General features: G+C 35.2%; 1 protein-coding gene across 1 annotated transcript in view; it reads left to right on the top strand.

Moving 5' to 3' along the window:
* The window catches only part of HIBCH (3-hydroxyisobutyryl-CoA hydrolase), a 73,973-nt gene continuing 51,507 nt past the window's right edge, over positions 1 to 22,466 (top strand). Inside the window, exons 1-4 of the mRNA XM_015596791.2 lie at positions 1 to 148; positions 15,882 to 16,019; positions 17,530 to 17,614; positions 20,587 to 20,667. Of these exons, the coding sequence (XP_015452277.1) occupies positions 32 to 148; positions 15,882 to 16,019; positions 17,530 to 17,614; positions 20,587 to 20,667 (421 nt within the window). The 5' untranslated portion in view covers positions 1 to 31. The remainder of the gene's footprint in view (positions 149 to 15,881; positions 16,020 to 17,529; positions 17,615 to 20,586; positions 20,668 to 22,466) is intronic.

Below are 22,466 nucleotides of genomic sequence, written 5' to 3'. Positions count from 1 at the left end.
CCCTCAGCGCCGCGTGGCGTAATATAACGCCATGGGCCGCTCTGGCTCTCTGGAGGACTTGCTCTCTGTGGCCGGCGGCGCCCTGGCTACGTTGGCTTATAGTATTTCGGTCAGTGAGGCTCCTTGTTATGCGCGGCATGATGTCGAGGTGAGTGAGTGAACGAGGGAGCGGCCTAGGGTAGGCTCTTTAGCTGTGCTCGCCGAGGTGAGACAAGGTCGAGAGTGGAAACAGCCTGGCCTGGAAGTTTCGAGTCGCCCTTGGAGGCGGAGCCCTCAGGTGCGAGCCCCAGCGGGGCCGTAGCACCGCAGGCCCTCCTATGTGTCTCATCTTACTCCTAACACCTTCTTTGAAGCATCACCGTCATTTTCTGCCACTGTAGGCCTTAATCAGCCTTGACCCCGCATGACTTGCTTTTCTTTAGACCCCAGTTTCTTTCCTTTTTAAACAGTTGAGTATTGTCTGGAGGACACGCAAGGTTTCAACTTGGAAGAATTTTGTGGCATGTTTTATTCACTAACGCTCGTACTGTGCTTTGCCAGTGGTTGCACCTGTGCATGTGGCGTGATTTTTATTTTTCAGCTCTGTCATGTGGTTCCAGCATTAATACAGGTCTCTGAAAATTCTAGGCTAGTGTTGCGGACACATAACGGGGCTTGGTGGAATATGTATGCAAATATTGAAAGTGCTACTCAGTGCAACTTGAGCTCAGCTCAGGAGATCTGGGCGCCATCACGTTAGGAAGTTAGGCAGCATCATCAGTCTTGAAGTCTGCCGCCTGCACCTATACATTACCAGGTAGCAGCTGTGACCACTTGAAGGGAGAACCATCCCATTTCTTGGGCAACTTAAATCCCTGGGTTCTTCAGCCTTTGAGTTTGCCTGGTGGGGAAGGGATAGGAGTGTCTCTTTGAATTGAAAATAGTTATTGTTTTAGGGGAAGGTGTCTAATTGTTTAATGTATCCACAGGCCTGATTCTCAAAATTTCCTTTTTAAAAAAAAAAAAAAAACTTGAAATTAGTTGTCCCTGTGCCTCTAACTAGCTCCCACAGAGACTTGGTAAATACTAAGAAAATCAGTACATGTAATCATTGCTGCTCTTTTTTTTGAAATTGTGAGCAAATCTTAAATAATAAGAAACAAATGGGGAAGATATTTATTAACAAAATTAACTGACCTGGAAAAGAATCTGTCATTCCCAGAGTTGCAGTTGGTTTTATTCCACCCTACATTTCAAGGTGCAAACTGATTAGTTGAGTCCTGCGGACCAAACAAAACGCATTTGTAGACCCGGGCCGACTTCAGGCCACTTGTTTCAGCTATAGATTATTTCTCACTTATTCCTAATAGAGGGCTGTCTCAGTAATTGTGCATGTGACTTCTTAATATGTCTCTTAATTCTAACTTTCTTTCAAGCTCCAGTCTCTTCTCTACACTTGATGTTGAATATTTCTACTTATGTCAGTACAACCTCAAGAAATTTAAAATGAAATTTCATATTTCATCCTGTAAACCAGCCGTTTCTTCCCCAACCTTTTCAGTACCTATATTCTCCAAGCTGTCTTGGCTTGAAATCTGGGAGATGTTTTTGGCATAATTCTTTTTCCATTGCATTTTTACTTCATAATAGCTCTTAATCAAATCATTTTTTCTGTTTCCACAGCTGCTGCTCTTCATCAGTTCATGCCTGAATTAGTTGGCCTTGTACTTGATTTTCTGCTCTATTATACCTTGCCTACTTCTGCAGTAAGCTTTATTAAGCACTGTCTTCATTATATCATTTTCTTAAACAGTTTCATGAAAAGTTGTTTAATTTTTTGAGCCCGTGTGTGTTTCGTTGGGTAATTGTAAAAATCTCCTATGATAGGGTTCTCATCCTTCTAAGAGTTATTTTTAATTTTAGCATGTATCAGAATCACCTGGAAGGTTTGTTAAACAGATTTCTGGGCCTCACCCCACAGTTTCTGATTCAGTAGCAATAATTTGCATTTCTAACAAGTTCCCAGGGGATGCTGATGATGCTGGTTTAGGAGCTACAGTGTGAGAACAATTGCCTCAAGCAGCCAGTTTGATCTCAACTTGAAAGAATGAGCCTGATAAAGTGAATTAGTAAACTAGCAGTAGCTGGAATGTGCATGCCCTCTTCCCCTCTACCAGATGGCAGTTTTGGAGTCAAAAAGAAGGAAAGAGAAGAGTATAAATTCAGAATTGGGGACTCTGAATACTCAAATACATTTTTGAGATATAAAAGTTAATATCAGATTTTAAATAACAGCTGAGTATGAATCAGAACAAATAGAAACAATATGATTATGTAAAATCTGGCAAGGAACTTAGTTGTACTTAGGTTTGTTTTCTGTTTTATGGTAATTAGTCCAGAGATTTTTGCGACCTATGACTGCCATGCTCAGTGCTTTCCATCTGCATTTTTATTAGATATTTGTTAACTTTCTTTGAAATAAAATTCTGTCTCTCAAAACTGGGACTTGAACCTTGTCCTGTGTTTCTCGCAGTTTACTCTCTATGTTGCAGGTAGTACTTAAATTATTACATAAAACTTGCCAATCTAGAAGCACTGTCTTTAACCCTGACCTGGCATTTGATCCTAGCCTCAAGAATTCATTTATTCTGATCTAAAGAAAATAATGCATACATTTTTTGACACTTCAAAAAAAAGAACAAAAAAACTTCCAAAAAGATAAAACTGAGTTAAGATGAAAATTGTAAAAATGCTGCAGGGTAAGCATAGTTCAGATTTCAAAAATCTGTATGAAAATCCTATTTAGAAAACATCCCTCAACAAGCTAGCATCTGTCTCTTCAGTTTAATTTTTATAAAGTATTAATTCTAATGACAGCTTGTCTGCAGTTTGGAATCATTTGGGGGAGCTTCAAACATAATGCTTGTGTCCCATCTCCAGAGTTTATGATTTAATTGGTCTTGGATGTGATCTGGGCCTTGGAATGTTCACAAGAGTCTCCAGGCGATGGGCAGACAAGTTGTGGAATCACTGGACTAGGATAAAAATATTTGTAGCAAGGCACATTCAAAATATGCTAGTCCAGGAATGTGAAGTGTGACTGATTTAGTGATTTCCCTGCCCCTTTTTGTAGTGTTGATCAATTTAAATATAATGTAAAAGGAAAGTAATATAAATTCTGAAAAGTTGGATTACAAATATTTTTGTAAATTCAGTCATTTAAGATGTGGTTACAAGTGGTAACAATGGCCATATTGCCTTATTTTTTGAGTACCTCAGCTAAACTATCACCCCTCAAAATATCTCAGGTATCTTTGAAAAATTAATAAATTGGAATTTTGTATTCCTGTCATAGTATATGTATCTACACATGTGCACAGTCGTTATCAAGTGCTGCTGCTACCGATCCCAGCTTTGACCTCACCGTGTGTCTTAAATTTCACTTCTTGTTTAGCATGCATCCCAGTGTATTCTAACTACAGTATTTTTATATGCATTACTGTACTGAGTTTCTCAAAGGCAAGAGCGATGCCTTTAGGGGAACTTTTTTAAAAGGCCCAAAACTTAAAGATACAATTTAATGAGTTTTCACAAACTGAGCATACCCATTTCAGTGGCACCTGGATCAAAAAACAAGCTAGTACTAGCATCCCAGAAGCCTTCCTCATTTCATTTCCTTTCTAGTCACTTCCCTCTCCCAGGTTGCTTTTACTTTCTTATTTAATTTTATAGTTCTTAAATGTGCTATTCTGACGTCTGTAGCTCAGTGACCTCTTACATAAACAGTCCTGTAACTGTCATCTGGACTGAGACAATTTCCCACACTCACTGTTTCTTCATGCCCTTCCCAGCTTCCCCCACCATCCTTCCTGACTTCTCTTATTACTAATCACTTTTGCCAAGTTGTGCCTTAAGCTTTGTATTCCTAAACTAACAACCACTTTTAGAACAACAAATTTAGAAGTGTATTATACTTACTGTTTTGTAGCCTGCATTCTTTCTGTAACTTCTGTCATGACTATTTTTCCATGTCATGTATTATTTAATATTTTAAAATATTTTTACTGTCTGATATTTTCATATAGTTGAGTTTTAAAAATATTACTATATTGTTATATACTTACTTTGCTTCAGTTTTTCTTTATGTAAGTAATTGATATGAACATCTTTATAAATGAAACTTTCATCATATCTGAGATTTCCTTAATACAAATGCTTGTGGAACTACTAGGTCTAAGGGTATGATCCATTTAAAGGTTGTAGATATATATTTCCAGATTGCCTACTGGAAAGGCAGCAATACCAATTTATATATCTGACAGCTATGTCTGATAACACCTATTGCATTCTTACCAATCTTTTAGAAAATCAATATACTTTTTTTAGAGCAGTTTTACGTTTACAGAAAAATTGAGCAGAAAATTTTGACAAATGTATAATGACGTGTCTCTACCATTACAATTACACAGACTAGTTTTACTGTCCTAAACATCCTGTGTATTTTACCTATTCCCTCTTTCTGGCAACCACTGATCCTTTTACTGTATACATAGTTTTACCTTTTCCAGAATGTCCTGTAGTTGAATCATGCAGTATTATAGCTTTTCAGATTGGCTTTTTTTTTTTTTTTTGCTTAGCAGTATGCATTTGAGTTTCCTTTGTCTTTTTGTGGAATGATAGCTGATTTCTTTTTATTGCTGAGTAATATTCCATTATACAGATATACCACAGTTTGTTTGTCCATTCATCTATTGAAGGATCTCTTGGTTACCTCCGTATTTTGGCTATTATGAATAAAGCTACCATAAATATTCATGTGCAGGTTTTGTTGTGGACATAAGTTTTCAACTCATTTAGGTAAACATGAAGGACTGCAATTGCTGAATTATATGGTAAAAGTATATTTAATTTTGTAAGACACTGCCAGACTCTTACAAAGTGGCTGTACCATTTGTTTCTACTAGAAATGAATGAGAGTTAAACCTTTCTTTTAAAACTTTTTGTTCTAGTAGTTTTATTTATTTTTTTAAATTTATTTTTATTATGGTGACATTGGCTAACAAAATCCAGTAAGTTTCAGGTGTACAATTCAACTGTAAGGCATATATATATATATTGCATTGTGTCTAGTATGTTTTAGAAAAAGCTAAAGCAAAAGGGAATATAGTATTTATACACTGACACAACTACTCACAATACTGTGTTCATTGTATTCTACATTTGTTTTAGGTTTAATTTATTCAAAAGGTTGAATACCACACTGCAACATTTGGTAAGTTTGGACTTCGTTTTGCTGGCCTTATTACAATATGATGTGTAACTTAAAATGTTGTTATTAGGGAAGTAGAGAAATACTGGCAAGTATCGTTGACCTTAATATACCATGGTTCCCAATTTTATAGTGTTAAGCCTTAACAAATGTAACTTGTAAGAGGTGGCATAAGGTTATAGATAAAAGCATGGATCTTCAGATTGTAATGCCTGGGTTTAAATAATGGATCCACTGCTTAATTTTGGGCACATTACTTTGTTCTCTCAGTCTCCTTTTTGACGTATATAAAATGGAGATAATGGTATCCACCTTAGAGTACTTATGAATAATACATAAGATAATTCATTTAAAAATCTGACATAGTTCTTGGCATATAATATTAATTTTATACACATTAGCTACTATTATACTAATAGTTCCCTTCTAGAGCTTAGATGTTCTTAGTTTATCATCTTGTGTTGAAGAAATAATTTTTCTGAATTCATTTTGGTATTTCTCTGCTGTAGACTGAATGTGTCACCCTAAAATTTATGTTGAAATTTATTCCTGGTGTGATGGTAAATGGAGGGGGGCCTTTGGGAAGTGAGTGTGTCAAGAGGGTGGAATGCTCATGAATGATACCAGTACCCTTACAAAAGAGACTCTAGAGAGGTTCTTCACCTCTTGTGCCTTTTGGAGGATGACACAGTGCAAAGACAGCCATCTATGAACCAGGAAGTAGTACCCCACCAGACACTGAGTCTGCAGGTGCCTTTTTCTTAGAATTTCCAGCCTCTAAAACTGTGAGAAATAAAAGTTTTGTTGTGTAAGCCAGCCAGTCTGTGATATTTTTGTTACGCAGCCCAGACAGAGACACCCTCATACACCCTGAGAAGTACTTTGCATATAAAAATGACAGATAACTCTGATATAGTTACTTCTGTATGCCAGGTGCTATTTTAAGTACTTGGTGTGTATTAGTTCAGTAGATTCTCTTTATAGTCCTGTGGAGTAGATACTACAGATAATTTATCTGCAGTTCTAAAACCTCAAAACCAAAAGTTTGTGATTAGTTGGTGGTAAATGCATTTGGTGGCAAAATATGACTTGAATGTACTTGAAGCTCTTTTTGTCTTTATCCTAACTAGTGCAAATATTCATGGTTTGCTACAGAAGTATTAAAGCATTTGACTGACCCAGACTCCATTTGGGGTGTTTTATATAGCATGTAATATGTACTTTGTTACCTTTACAAAACTTAGGAAATTTTCTGGATTCTAAAATGCATCTAGAACAAACGGTTTTTGATTAAGAGATTGTGGTCTTATCCCTGTTTAATGGATTAGAAGTTGAGGGACAGAGAGGCTAAGTAATGTGCCCTAATGTCACATAGCTAGTAAATAGATGACATTTGAGTCCAGGCGATCTGGCTCCATAGACTGACTGACTGGACTCTACAGCCTCTAGGAGAGTAACTGGTGCAGTGTTTCTCACTTAAGCCTAAGTGGAGATGGCATATGAAGACTGGAATATTCCTTTTTACCCTTATTTTAGTCAGTTGATATACATGGGAGTGGAGGAGATTCCTGGAAAAAATTTAAAGCAATGTCAGTGTCTCATATTTAGAGACAGGTGGAATAAAAAGACATGACAGAATCCAGATTCATGGGGCTATGGTGACTTGGGGCATAAACCACGTTGAGAAGGAAGATAAACTGGACTCTCATCAAGGCCTGAGGGCTGAATGGTTCTTGGTCACAATGTTGGCTTTAATGTGTGCTTCAGAGATAGGCTGTATCTCAAGCAGCTCTTCTAAGAGAGCCAACAGAGAATGAGAAAGCTTATTATGTCATACTGGAGTGATGGAAATATGCCACTGATAGCAGTACTATAGGCAGAGTTATAAGAAGTAGGACAGGAGAGACAGGTTTGTTGGAGAGAGATTTGTTGGTAAATTTGGTTTTTAAGAAGTTGAATTTGGAGTACCATGTAGTTGACTCTTGTATAAGAAAATCCTGTGTAGAAGGCATTTATTTAGGTATAGGGTCTGGGCTCCTGGAGCGCTAAAGATTTAGATGTAGGTTTCAGCCTGCTGCTGAGAGGTCATAATTGTATATGGAAGATAGATATCATCACAAAGTTGAGAGAGAGAGCACAGTTAAAGACAATTTGAAGGACTAAATTATTGACATGTGGAGGAATTTAATGATCCAGTTTGAAATTATTCAAATGAAGCTTCAGTAATCAGCATTTATTAAATGTTTTTGATGCTAAGAATTGTACTTGTGCTTTGAGTCATGTTATAATTATAATAATTATAAATTTGCATTATAATTTAAATTTAATGGCATTCTTCAGTGTTGGCTGGAAATCGATGAAAATTTTAGGAGAGGGAAAATTGTGACACTGGATAAGGAGGAAAGTCAGTAAGGTGTATCAAAAGAATCGTGTTTTGCTAAAGGTAGACTATTTCCCTTGGTATGTCTTTTGAGTTGCAACCCTCTTCAGTAGCAGTGTATGTTACAAATAGTGAAAGGTGTATGCTTAAGGTTGGGACTTGGTTATTCACATGTGAAGCTTGTCCTAGGCTGATGTTACAGCAGGACTGCATCAGTAGACTAATGGATTATTCATTCAACTTAGTAAACATTTTTGAGATACTTGCTGTTAGGCACTGGATTTTCCTCAAAGGAAAAGTTCATTTGTCAGAATGTTTATGAAGACTAAAATGTTTTCCAAAATGTAGCCTGCAAAATAAACCTTAAGAGAGGTAGTCCATGAAATAAAAGCTCTTTAATCAAGAAATATACTGCTTATTATATTTTAAAAGTTTACATTGTGATTTGCATATTAAAGACAGAAAAGTCTTATAGAAATGAAGCTTGTTTTTATTGGTTTAAATTTTCCCAAACAGATTTGACCACAGGCCATTTTCTCCTTCCACATAAGCTGCAATAAACATCCTTTTGCACGCTTTGAGAAATGTTGCTGCTATCGATTTTGCCAGAATAGTTCCATGTTCCAGCAGAGTAGATGTTCTATCATCTTAAAACTTCCCCTTTGTAGTCAGCTACTTCTCTTACCCCCAGCCACTGATCTGTGTTATGCCCCTAGTTTTGTTCCTTATAGAATTTAATATGATTGGAATCATACAATATATAGGCTTTTGGAACTGGATTCTTTCACTTGACAAAATGCATTTAAGATTTATCTATGTTCTTAGATGAATTACTTGGTCCTTTTTATCACTGAGTCGTGTTCCACACTTGATCTTAGCCAGAAGGCTGAGAAGAGATGAATAATATTCCATTCTATGGATGTACCTGAGTTTATCCATTTCCCTGTTGAAGAGCATCTTGCTATTGCTTTCAGTTTTTAGAGATTATGAATAAAACTATAAACCAAAATTAATTTCAGACTATAATAAAGAATAATAAACATTTATTTGAACAAAAGGAGCTGCAGCCTGGAAGACACAGATTTAGGTAGCAATTTAAATTGTGTTCCCCCCAGACAAAGAAGAGGCTGCCTTTTATAGGAAAAGTTCCCACCCAGGTTCTCATATGTGAATAGGGTATCCAAATTGTGCATTGCTGATTGGACAAGGCAGATCTCAGTTCGATGGAAGACAAAACCAGGGTTTCCCTGACTCAGACGGTGTAAACTGGGCATAGTGCAGGAAGCCGAGAGTTCAGTCTGAGGCACTTCCTAGTATACAGAATACTTGAGAAAACACTTTCAGCAAATGGCCCCTAGACTGTAGTTATTCATGAAACTTGGGCCCTTGATTGACCATGGCGAGTCTTTCTCAACAGATAATTCCTTCTGGGGGTCCACGTTACTAAACATTTGTGTACAGGTTTTTGTGTGATTACATTTTTCATTCACTTGAGTAAACACCTAGGGGTGCGATCGCTGGGTTGTATGGTAAGTCTGTGTGACTTTACAAGAGTTTGCCAAATTGCCTTCCAAAGTGTCTGTACCATTTTGCATTCCTACCAACAGTGAAAGAATTCTTGAGGAAGGCATGTCAAAAGCCGAAACAAGCCGAAAGCTATGCTTCTTGTGCTTAACAGCCCAAGTTGTGAATGCAAAGGGAAAGTTCTTGAAAGAAATAAAAAGTGCTACTCCAGTGAACACGAGTGTTAAGAAAGTGAAACCGCCTTGATGACGCAAGGCAGCAAATTTCCCTGAATGGTGGGAGACCAAGCCCTGCACTGAGAGAAGAAGAGGGTCCTTGGCGGAAAGTGTACAAAGAATTCAACATATATGCCAAAGCTAGAGTTAAAAGGGAAGTTCTCCACAGACAATATGTCTCTTCTCGGAAGCGGAGAGTGAGAGAGCCTGAGAGACGTGGACAGTGAGAAAATAAAGAGTACTGAGAAAAAAACAGTAAGAGGGACAGTGAGAGTAAAGGCGATGAGAGAGACCAGAGAGAGACACAAAGGGACCTCAAATGTTTGGGGAATTCAGTTTATATATCATTCTTTAGTTCCTGTGAGTTAAATATAAAGACTTTACTCATTTCCTTTGATATGTACATACAGTGAGTGAGAAAGGGCAAGGGGAAGAATATGTAGCATGAAGGGCAGTTCCCAGCCTTTAATTCATAGGTTCCATGTGGTTTTAGCCATAGGGAATGAATGATTTTATTTTGTATAAGGCGGCCACTTAAAGGCTGTTTTTCCTGTTTCCTCTTCACAGATGTGGGAAATGAGTTGTTAGCAATCCCAGCAGAAATCTTTCTTTGTTCCGCAATTCTCCTGGCCTGGCTGCAGAGCTGATCAGCATATTGCAGTCTCTGAATGTAGCTTGATTTAACATTTCAATTGTCTTGCTTTCTCCCTACATTATTATCACTGATGTGGAGAAAGTTTTAGTAGTTTGGATAGAAGATGAAACCAGCTACAACATTCCCTTATGCCAGAGCCTAATCCAGAGCATGCTCTCTCTTCAATTCTGTATAGGCTGAGAGGTGAGGAAGCTGCAGAAGAAAAATTTGAAGCTAGCAGAGGTTGGTTCATGAGATTTAAGGAAAGAAGCTGTCTTCATAATGTAAAAGTGTAAGGTGAAGCAGCAAGTGCTGATGCAGAAGCTGCAGCAAGTTATAGAGAAGATCTAGTTAAGATAATGAAGGTGGTTACAGTAACAGATTTTCAGTGTAGACGAAACAGCCTTATACTGTATTGGGAGAAGATACCATCTAAGACTTTTACAGCTAGAGAGAAGTCAGTGTCTGGCTTTAAAGCCTCAAAGGACAGGCTGATTCTCTTGTAAGGAGCTAATGTAGCTGGTGACTTTAAGTTAAAGCCAGTGTTCATTTACCATTCCAAAAATCCGAAGACTATAAAGAATTATACTAAATCTATTCTGTCTGAGCTCCATAAATGGAACTACAAAGCCTGGATGACAGCACCTCTGTTTACAACATGTTTTACTGAATATCTTAAGCCAACTATTGAGACCTCAGAAAAAAAGATTCCTTTCAAAATATTACTGCTCATTGACAGTTGCACCTACCTGATCACCCAAGGGCTCTGATGGGGATGTTTTCCGGCCTGCTAACACAGCATCATTCTGTAGGCCATGGATCAAGGAGTAATTTGGGCTTTTAAGTCTTATTGTTTAAGAAATACATTTTGTTAGAGCTATCGTTGCCAAACAGTGATTCCTCTGAAGGATCTTGGATAAGTAAATTGAAAACCTTCTGGAAAGGATTCACCATTCTAGATGCCGTTAACACTTGGGATTCATGAGGAGAGGTCAAAATAGCAACATTAACAGAAATTTGGAAGAAGTTGATTCCATCCCTCATGGATGACTGAGTGGTTAAAGACTTTAGTGGAGGAAGTAATTGCAGATGTGGTGGAAATAGCAAGAGAACTAGAATTAGACATGGAGCCTGAAGATGTGACTGACTTGCTGCAATCTCATAAAATTTTAACAGATGAGAAGTTGCTTCTTATAGATGAGCAAAGAAGGTGGTTTCTTGAGATGGAATCTGCTCCTGATAGGGATGCTATGAAGATTGTTGAAATGACAACAAAGGATTTAGAGTATTACATAAACTTAATTGATAAAGCAGCAGCAGAGTTTGAGAGGATTGACTCCAATTTGAAACAGTTTCTACTATGGGTAAAATGCTATCAAACAGTATCACATGCTACAGAGAGATCATTCATGAAAGGAAGAGTCGATCAATCTGGCATGTCTTATTTTAAGAAATTGCCACAGCTATCCCAGCCTTCAGCAACCACCACCCTGATCAGTCAGCAGCCATCAACATTGAGGCAAGACCCTCCACTGGCAAAAGGATAACTACTCACTGAAGGCTCAGATGATGGTTACCATACTTTAGCAATAAAGTCTTTTAAAATTAAGGTATGAGTCTTAAGGTATGAGTCTTAAGACATAATGACATCGCACATTTAATGACTACTGTATAGTGTAAATATAACTTTTATATGCACTGGGAAACCAAAAAATTCACATGACTTGCTTCATTGTGATATTTACCTTATTGTTGTGGTCTGGAGTAGAACCAACAATATCTCCAAGATATGCCTGTACTTATATGTAACATGTTTTTGTAACATGAAAACTTTGTATATTTTGAAATTTAAAATGATGTCAATATCTGAAAAATTCATCATTTTTAGCCTATCATCTGTCTTCCTGTATGAGTTAGGGTTTAATCAGGGGAAGTAGAACCACTTTGACTATTGAAGGGGAGCAGAATATACCACTCCATGGCATGTGGATTTTTTTCAGCTGAAGGCAATTAAGACCCAGTAGACTCAGGAAAAGCTTTTTACCTCTCCCTTAAGTGCCTAAAAAATTAGAAAGGGGGTCTGTACTAGGAAGAGAGCTGTTATCAGGGATAACCTTTTCTATTTGTGCAACTTATCTGCATGACAGGGCTTGCATTTGTTTACCAAACGTTTGCTCTTCTCACCTTGTGAATTGCTTTCCTCTGTTTTGGAGTCCCAGAGCCCTATTCTTTTCTTTCTCTAAGGATGGTATATAAACTTCAGTTGCCTGACTGCCTTTAGGTGTCATATCTTTGTGTGGCCCTTGTACATACAAGATTAACTTTGTTTTTCTCCTGTTAATCTGTCCTTTTATTACAAGGGGTCTTACCCAAGGGCATAGAAGGGTAGAGGGAAATTTATTTTTCTTCCTAACAGTATTGTGGAATAAAGGATTATGAGAATAAGACCTTCCACAGTACTGACAAAAGCTGTACAAGGGTCTAGAGTAGGAATTGGAGGATCAGAAAAATTAACAGTCCTTTCTACTCACCTGTTGGCACAGGCAGGCCAGTAGGAACTTGGAAGAAAATGTGGGAAGCCTGGCACTTCCAGCTGCTGGAGTGGGACAGCGAAGGAGAGGTGATGGTGGGTGAAGTCTGGAAGGCTGTGTCTGCTGGTGGGCTGGCAAAAAGAACTGGACAGCAGAGCAGGAGAGAGGAGGGACAAGCTGGAACTCGCCAACACTTTGAGTAATGGCTGCTGTTCTACTTCCATTACCAAAGTTCACTTAAATTTCTTTTTTGAACAACAAACTCATAACCAGAGAAGGGGATTCCAGGAAATATAGCTTCAACGTTCCGAGGTGTTTACAGTACAATACAATCATAGCTCACATTCTGGCCCCAGCTGGCTTTTTGCTATACTTTTTTTTGTTGACACACCACTTATTTGTAGGCTTCATTTCGGTTGTAGTTTATGACACTATCTAGGCTGTCACTGCACCCGTCCCTGTGGGGCATGAGGATCTTTGGTTTGGTCCTATAGATCTGGAATGAATTTGAGGGATATTAGGATAACATAATTTCTGCAGTCTTTCAAACGTTTGCCGTATTTATATAACTATAAAAAAGTCATGACTGATACTACCCATGTATAGCAGTTTCCTTTAATTGAAGTAGAATTTTCCTGTTAACTAATATGAAATGAGAAATTTTCATAATATTTTCACTGTCCAGCTTAACAGGGACTAGAAACATCCACAACTAACTAACAGGTGTTCACTTTTAACTTAATTTTCTTAACAGTGTTAATTCTGAACAATGTTAATTCTGAAGCCTTTTCCTAAGTCAATTAAACGTTATAATTTGCAATACTCATTTTAAACCTAATCTATCAATATTCCAGAACTTATTTTGAAAAATCGTATAATGACCAAGGCTATAGACTATTTTCTAAAAACATTAAAATTATTTTAAAATTCTGAAAATGTAGAAATAAAGCATAGTACTATGGAGAAAATTAAAATAACCAGTAATCCTACACAAGCCTAATTACTAAACATTTTGGTATATTTTTTTCTGATTTTTATCTTATGTGCATAACTGTTTTTGATCCTTTTTCAAATAGCATCATATTATGTAGCTTTTATATGTACCATTAAATATTCAAACACATGTTTACTAATAATTGCACAGTATTATGAGTATCATAAATTAAATCATATGAATATCATAAGTATTGTGTATTTTTGGTACTACAAAACAATTGCAGCAAATATCCTTGTTTTCCTTTTTGTTCTTTGAGTAAACCAAATATTTATGATGCTTATGGTAGAAAATTTGAAAAATATAGAAAATAAGATGGTAACCTCCAGTCATTGTTTAAATTTGATGTATATATAGCCAATCCTTTTTTTCTTTGTATGTGTGTATATTTTAACACATAGTATACTATAATATAAATATTCTACTAAATTTTTGCTTATTTCTTGAGTATAAATTTCTAAGTAGAATTATTTCTTCAATGTAAGAACATTTAAAAGACTCTTCATACACATTGCTAAGTTGCTTTCATTTATACTTTTATAAATTTATACCCTGTAAAATGCTTTTACTTTGAAAGGTTATATGTTATTTGTTGTGTGGCCACTGCAGTCAAATTTGTTGACATAAATTATAGTTTCTTATATCCTAGATTATATCTCTATTTAGCTCTCCTTTAGCTGGTCAGTAAACTTGGCTCATGTATATCTTCAACGTTACAAAAAAATGAAACAAAAATAGGAAGTCTGTGTTCTATGATTTTTGTGTATAGTTTTCTTTTGCCACAAATTTCTCTTTAGTACCAATAAGGTAAGAAAATGAAAAGTATATTTTTCTGTCACATAGGTTAGTATCTTTTAAACCTAATAAAGTACTTTAAAAGAATTATTTAAAGTATTGTTTTGAATAAATAGTAAATATATACAGTATATTTCAAATTCAGTATAATTCACATTAAAAAATCTCCCCATCCCAGTCTCTTATATGCCCAGTTCTCTTCCTTGGAAGCAACCATTTTAGTATTGTCTTATGTATCTGTCCAGAGATATGTAGTCTTTATATAAATTTGTATGTATACATGTACACAGTAGGTGGGTAGCATAGTAAACACACAGTCTGCACTTGAGATTGCTCTGTAACTGTATGGAGAGGTAGCTGCCTAATTCTTTTTAAAGGCTCCATAGCATGCATTTGTATGAATGACTATAATTTATTTAACTAGTCTTCCACTGATCATTTCCAGTCTCTTGCCATTACAAATGACACTGCAGTGACTCTCCTCTGTATTTCATTTTGCTTGTATGTAAATATTTCTGGAACAAGAATTACTGTGTCAGCATGTATGCTTTTAAAAATGTGTTATCAGATTGTTTTTCCTAGGCTCTGTAGTAGTTCATTCTCCCACAGTATGGCTTTTCCTCTCACTCTAGATGTGACAGGATATCAGGCTTCTTGATATTTGTCAATTTGGTTAAAAAAAAAATCTTGTTATAGTTTTAAGTTTTAAATTGAATTGTAAAAAAAAGCATTGTTCCCATGTGAGGTTTAAAGTGTTGTCCTTAAAGGAATGTATTAAGTATGGTGGTGCCATTAGCCCTGATAGTCGTGTATAAGAGACCTGGGATATTACACTGTAGTTTAAAATATGTTCCCTCCAGGTGTTATATTAATCAGTAATATATTACATGAGCAATGAGACTTGATTAAGTTATGACATGTGAAGCCTTAAGTATATGTGCAAGTTTTTCACAACTGTATGACATATAAATCTGTCATTTTATAATCTGGCCTCAAACTGCTTGTTCTTCCTACTGCCTCATCATTTCTTTAATCAGCCTTTATTCTGCTCATGTTTAACATCTTAATATTTTCAAATATTCATTGCTGCACTTTAGCTTGTACTATTTTCAGTATTCTCATGCCCCTTTTTCTTGGCATACGTGAAGGCCTAGCTCAAATACCACCTTTTTTTCAAGTTGTTGGTAGCTACTATAGTCAGAATTATTTGCCCTCTATATTCATCTCTGCTTTATAAGCATCTAATATATTGCTTGGTATACAGTAATAAATTAAATGATTTAAGAGTATTTCATAGTTCAAGTAATCCTAGGACTGGGTTCTGTTCTAAACCAGCTGACTCAGTTCACTTAGAAATAAGAATTAAAAAGGTTAAGAGATACATGGTTTGTTTTGGAATTGTCCATGTATGAAATCTAAATAACTTTGTCAGGTGTACTTAATTATCCATTCAATTAGTTACCATTAACATTGCATGAAAGATTTGTGTTTGATGTAGATGTTTTGATGTTGCCTTGTGACAAAATCTTAATGAATTTTATTCTAAAATTATTTACACAGAGGATGTCCAACCATACAGCTGCAGCAGAAGTACTATTGGAAAGAAAAGGTTGTGCAGGAGTGATAACACTAAACAGACCAAGGTTCCTAAATGCATTGAGTTTTAATATGATTCAGGACATTTATCCACAGCTAAAGGTTGGTAATTTCTTAAAGCAATGTCTTTTAAAAATATATCTTAATAGTACATTTCTGGCATTCTCTCCCATAGGGTCATTGGACTCTGGATCAGTGCCCAAGCCCCATCGCTTTTTCAGTTTCATTGCTTTTCCTATGTGGTTATCCTGAAGCACCCCTAGTGACAGGGTGTTCATTGCCTCATAAGACAGCCCCTTCCACTTTTACATAGCTCTAAGTTTCTTCTTGTGTTCTGTCATTCTTTATTTCTCTGGCCTTTTAACTGATAATACTGATTCTACCTCTTGGGGTGTGGGTGTACAAATCTAATCTACTTCCACATGACAGCTTTTTGGTTTGAAGACAACTGTATTTTAACTGCTTGGCTAGCCTTTTCTTAGAGAAGGTTATAAGATCTATTTTAAGTGAACTGCATGGTACAATGGAAAAGCATAATTTACAGTCAGACTGCTTGTGTTTGAAACTTGGATTTCTATTTATTAACTGTAGGTTGGGAATGCTAATCTCTTGGTGTCTTATTTTCATCAGCTGTGAAATGATAATATTTCATAGGATTGTTGTGAAGATGAAGTGAAATAGTGTACCTAATATGGTCAGCCACATAGGCATTAAACAAATATTAGTTCTCCCTTGGTCACCCGTTCCTTAATTTTTCATTTGATGGGTCTCTTTTCCATTCTGCTGTTTAGAACACCTTATAAATGTGTTGTTAAATGTGATATAGAGAAATAAGCCAAGTGTTCGAGATTAGAGTTGGACCAGAGTAGAAGAAAGTAGAAACTTCCATGTTAGAATGCCATGTTTCTCTTAACGTAGTCCAGTATTGCATTAACCTTCTGGAGAACCACATCTGTCCAGCTACATTTTTTCCTTGCACATTTATATTTTTATCCTCAAGTGTAGACTTTATAGAGCCCTTGTTAATTTTTCTGTCTCTAGTCAACTAATTTTTTATTTGGTTCATCATTCTAGTCTTTTGAATTTACAGTGGCTCTTGATTCTTTCATCCTACTTAATTATTTGCTATTCTTATCAACCCCTAATCAATTCCAGATTTGACCTATATAAGTGTCTTCACTCTGTTACTTATAAATAAATTTGTCAATAGGACAGAACTCTGTCACCATAGTGTAAAGGTTATTGCTCTAACAGTAATCTTTGGATTAATTCATTCACCAGGTTTATAAGCTTATGTAACATGTATTATTAAGCCCATATTTTTTACCTTGGTATCAAACTTGTCATGGCAAAGATTTCAGATGCCATCATGAAATTTGGATCACAAAATGTATTCGCCTAGCAACTTTGTTGGAATAGCCTCTAATTTATGTCAAAAAATAAAATGAAGTTGTGATCCATTTTTCTGGATATGCATTATAAAGCTTATGCTTTATGGATATCCATATACTGTATTCATCTATACACATATATGTATGTACATACGTGTATGTGCATGTAGATATATTTTTAATGAGTTTGTATTGATAATATGCTTATACTGTCTTTTTAGAAGTGGGAGCAAGATCCTGAAATTTTCCTGATCATTATAAAGGGAGCTGGTGAAAAGGCTTTCTGTGCTGGGGGTGATATCAGAGGTAAAAACTTCCCTCTCACCTAAATGTTTTTTTTCCCCAGTAGAACTGATAAAGTATTAGCAAAGTTTTGTAGTACTTCATAATTTGCTTTACTTTTTAGAATTTTTTTTTTAAAGTTAATATATTCTTATATAGTTAACTTAGAAAAAGGAAAAATTTAAAGACTTTTGTAGTTAATATTGAAAAAATGAGAATAGTGATTTTGATTTTTTTTTTTAAACTGCATATATGCCCTTCAGATATCTTGTCTCTCTCCATGAATTATCCCAGGCAAAATGTCCCATTATGGTATGGACATGTGAGTCCACTTTCTATTTTAGAATAGCTGATATTAAGCAGTTTAGTTTGTTGCATAATCTGACAATTTGGTCACATTGAGTAACTTCCCATTCTCCAAATATGACATGTTCTCGCATATTTCCATGATTTTGTCTGTGCTTTCCTATTGTTCATGATCCCAAAGCCAGAATGTACTTACTATAGCATTTGATCTATTGACAATATTTGTTTGTATGTGTTTAAATAAACGTGCTGAGATAATAAGATTAATTCTCATCTTTCTAATTGTTCAGGTCAGTCTGTCTTAAACATTTGACTTTTAAAGACAGAAGAAATGTTCTCAAGATCAAAATTACGTATTTATCGTTATCACTACTGGTCATCAGTATTTTATATCTACTGAAAACTTTTTACATTTTGTTTTTTACAGAGTTGGTCGAGTCCAGAGATGGTTTTTCCTTTTTTCTTTTTTTAATTTTGTATATTTATTTATTTTTTTGTATTGTGTTAATAATGTTTGGGTTGATCTGTTTACTAAATTTACAAGTTTATGTAAAATATTACATTTGGAATAGGAAGAAACAAGTTTGATTCAAGACATAATTTCACATTCCTATTAAATTTAAAAGTCTTAAAATCGCAGTTTAAATTTTTTGATAGACTGATTTTTTAACTGAATTATTTTTGAATTTATTATTTTGCCCACAACGTGAATATTTTTAAAACATTGTTTTTTCATCCGGGTATTAACCTTTCCTCTGGAGTTAGGCCTATGATCTTGTCAATTTACGGATGGGCAGAGCCTTATGTATTGGCTTTTAGCTTCTTACTGTGAGCTGTTTTTGCTTATAGGCCTAACTTTATATTGATGATTGGAAATACAGTTACAGATTCTAGAATTATTCTAGTTTACATGTATAAAGCAGTGGATTTCAGTTCCAGGAAATTAAGTTTCTTTAAAGATCATAATTTAAGATAATAAGTGGGCACTCAAAAAAATTTTTTAAATGATATTATAAACATTATTTAATTTTACTTTATGTGAAACTAATTGATTAGAGTAAGACTAGAAGAAAATCAAAATATTTTTGAGGTAAAAGAGTTTCATTCAAAAGGCAATACAATTTATACTACTTTCCTTTCAAAATTGGTAAGCAGCGATAAGGACCGAATAAAAGAGTGTAGATGAGGGGTTTGGGGAGGGCATATATTCATGAAAGCCCCAGAATGACAAAACTAGATACTAAATTTTTTAAAAACCAGAAAAAGAAGTTGACATTTGCAACATTTTAAAGGAAGATGTATTAGAGTGCTAGAGTTAGTCTAAAAGTCTATACTCAATTTTTATGTAACTCCCATAAAAGAAGAAACATGTATATATAATACATTTGCGTATTTAGTAGATAATTCTCATAGGACTTAAAGATAGGAAAAGGCATATGATCTTGCAGCATATGGAAGTGAAAGTCTTGACATTGACTGGAGTAAGAATATAGTAGATGTGAACTTTGGATAATAGGAAGTCACAGTAGAAATGAAACCATTTGATAGTATTTATCATTCAGATATTTATTGAGCACCTGTTTATTAAGCCTGGCAGTGATATGATGTAGCAACATCTTTGAGAAGTTGTATTTCCATTTATATTATTAATAAGGATATTACTATCCCATTTACCGCTCTAGCCATACCTTTTACCATTCTTCAGTCTTTTAAAATTGCCTTATTTCTTGTTTTTATTCTTTTTTTGCCTATCAGCCTTTGTAGGTATTCTTTTAAAGCTTTCTCCCCATCACTTTCTAGGAAATTCCTATCTATTCTTCAAACTTGGTTCGGACTTATGTCTTCTTTGAAGCTTTCTTTTAATTACTGCTCCTATTCCCACAGCACCCCAACCTAAGTGAGCATAGCGCAAGAACTTCAGAGTAGCCATCCTATATTGCTGTTTTGTATCTACAGCAGGAGTCCCCAATCTCGAGGCCGTGGACCAGTACCAGTCTGTGGCCTGTTAGGAACTGGGCTGCACAGCTGGATGTGAGCGAGCAGTGGGCAAGAGAGCGAAGCTTCATCTGTATTTGCAGCTGCTCTCCAGTGCTAGCTAGCATCACTGTCTCAGCTCCACCTCAGATCTTCAGGCATTAAATTCTCATAGGAGCACTGGTCCCTGGTGACAAAAAGGTTGGGGACTGCTGATCTATAGCACCTAAAACAATGCTTGATGCCTAGTAGATGCTCAATAAATTTTCCATGGTGAAACAAATATGGCAGAAATATTTAACTAGATGGAATATATATATTTCTCTGTGTCTGTGTGTGCATGTGTGTGTATAAATAATATACTTTGTGTTAAGATATATTAACAAAGGAAATGTATATCCAGCAAATGTTTATTCAGGTGCTACAGAAAAGTCAAAAGAAAATGCATTTTGTAGCAATAAGTAACTTCTAATTTAAGTGTAACTCTCTTTGTATAGAAGTTCTTAAGAATTTTTGCCTTGAAGTTTTGATGTTGGACTGTGGACCTAGGGCTAACTATGTGGCATGGGCAACTTCAAAACTTTAACAAACCCTTCTAGAGTTTTCCCGTGCTGCTTAATATCACAATATTTCTGATTTATTTTATTTGACTATATTTACTGAAAAACGCTTATTTTAATTTGCAATCTTTCTTTTGTCATTTTTTTTTTTGGGAGCTGTCGTAGAAGCTGTAAAGTCAGCCCCGAAGGAGGCTCAAGATTTCTTCAGAAGAGAATATATACTAAACAATGCCATTGGTATGTGTGCTCTGCTGAGAGTTTGAAAATGGAATCAAGAAAAGCAGCACAGTATGAGTTATTAAAAATGTAATAGACACACTTATTCAATCTTTTATATACAACATGCCATGCCTAATTAAATTTGATTAAACTATTCTGACTGCTTATTCCGAAACAATTCACACTTTAGTATTAGTAGGCTATACTTAACTACTATTTATCTTACAATTGGTATGAAAACATAGACTCTGATCATATTGATGGCTTTCTTGGAAAACAAACTTAGGTCCTAGTTTTCTCTAATTCTTGAACCTTGGGATGAAAATTTCTTTATGGTCAGTGTTTCAGATTTCACTGAAGTAAAGCAGTACTTTCATCGAGAAATGTGTTCCTGATGTTAAATTACAGGGAATAATTTAATAAATACTTGTATACTCACCAGCCCAGAATGAACAGACATCGGTGTTTTATTTTTCTTGATGTTTTAAAATTTGCATCAAAGAAATATACAAGTTTTAAAATTACAGTTCAGCCTACTTTGTTTCTTAGTGCCATTTCTTTCTCTCCCCAGAAGCAACCATTGTCATTACTTTATAGTGTATCGCTCTAGACCATACTCTATATTTTTACTACACGTTTATGAACAAAAATAGTATTACTTTGTGTATTCGAAATTTACATAAATACTGTGTTACTGTGTAATTCTTTAAGTTGTTTTAACAGCATGGAACGAAACTTCTATAGTACTCAATATTATGAATATATCCCACATTACTTATTATTCTGCTTTAGTAGATAGTTTAGGTTATTTCGAATTTTTACTAATACAGATTGTTGCACCTTTATATATACCCCGTTAATGCCCATGTGCAGAGTTTCTCTAGAAATCAGAATGAATGGATCATAGAGTTTATACATCTTTGTTTCCAAATTCTTCTCTAAGTCCAAGACTTTATTTTCTACTTGTTTTTTGCATCTTTTTTTTTTGTTGTTAATCTTTGCATGTTGAGTATTGTTTGTGGTTTTAATTTGAATTTCATTGAACACCGGTGAGGTAGAAGGTGTTTTCTTATGTTAATCATTTCGATTTTCTTTCCAGTCTTATCCTTTGTTCATCTTTCTGTGGGATTTTTTTTTTGTCTTTTTACTGATATTTTTGGACTTTATATATTCTGGATTCTTCCCTTTTGTAGATTACACATATTACAAGTACACTTCTCTCAGTCTGTTACTTTATCCTTTGGTATATGCATGTTTTTATTTGATGAGATAAAATGTATTCATTCTTTTCCTTTGTGATTTTTGCTTTTTTTGTATTAAAAAAAACCTCTCCACTTAACCCTGAGGTTATTAAGATACTGTCTCATATTTTCTTTTAATAGTTGGAATATTTTATTTCTTTGTACTCTAAGTATTTAATATACTTGGAAATTTTTTTGCATGTGACATCTAAGTCATATTCTAGCCAGAAAGTGAGACATTGCCATACCTTTTATTTTTAAAAAGTGTATGCCTTTCTCATTGATTTTAATGATTCCTCTGTTCTTATATATGACCATGTCTGTTTCTGGGCTACTTTGTTCATTGATCTATTTGTACTTATATTGAAGAAACTACAGTGTCAAAATTATTACAACTTTAAGATATGTCTCTATATAGTAGGAAAACTTGCCCTTGTTTTTTTTTTTTTAGATTGTCTTGGTTGCTCTTGGACTTTTGATCTTCCATATGAATTTTAGAATTAGTTTGTCTGATTCCACAAAAGATTCTGTTGAAAGTTTGATTGGCATGATAATGAATTTTAGGTTAATTTTGGG

Source organism: Pteropus alecto, unplaced genomic scaffold (genome assembly GCF_000325575.1).
Source record: "Pteropus alecto unplaced genomic scaffold, ASM32557v1 scaffold3, whole genome shotgun sequence".
NCBI classification, from domain to species: domain Eukaryota; kingdom Metazoa; phylum Chordata; class Mammalia; order Chiroptera; family Pteropodidae; genus Pteropus; species Pteropus alecto.
This window is presented reverse-complemented; position numbering and strand designations above follow the sequence as displayed.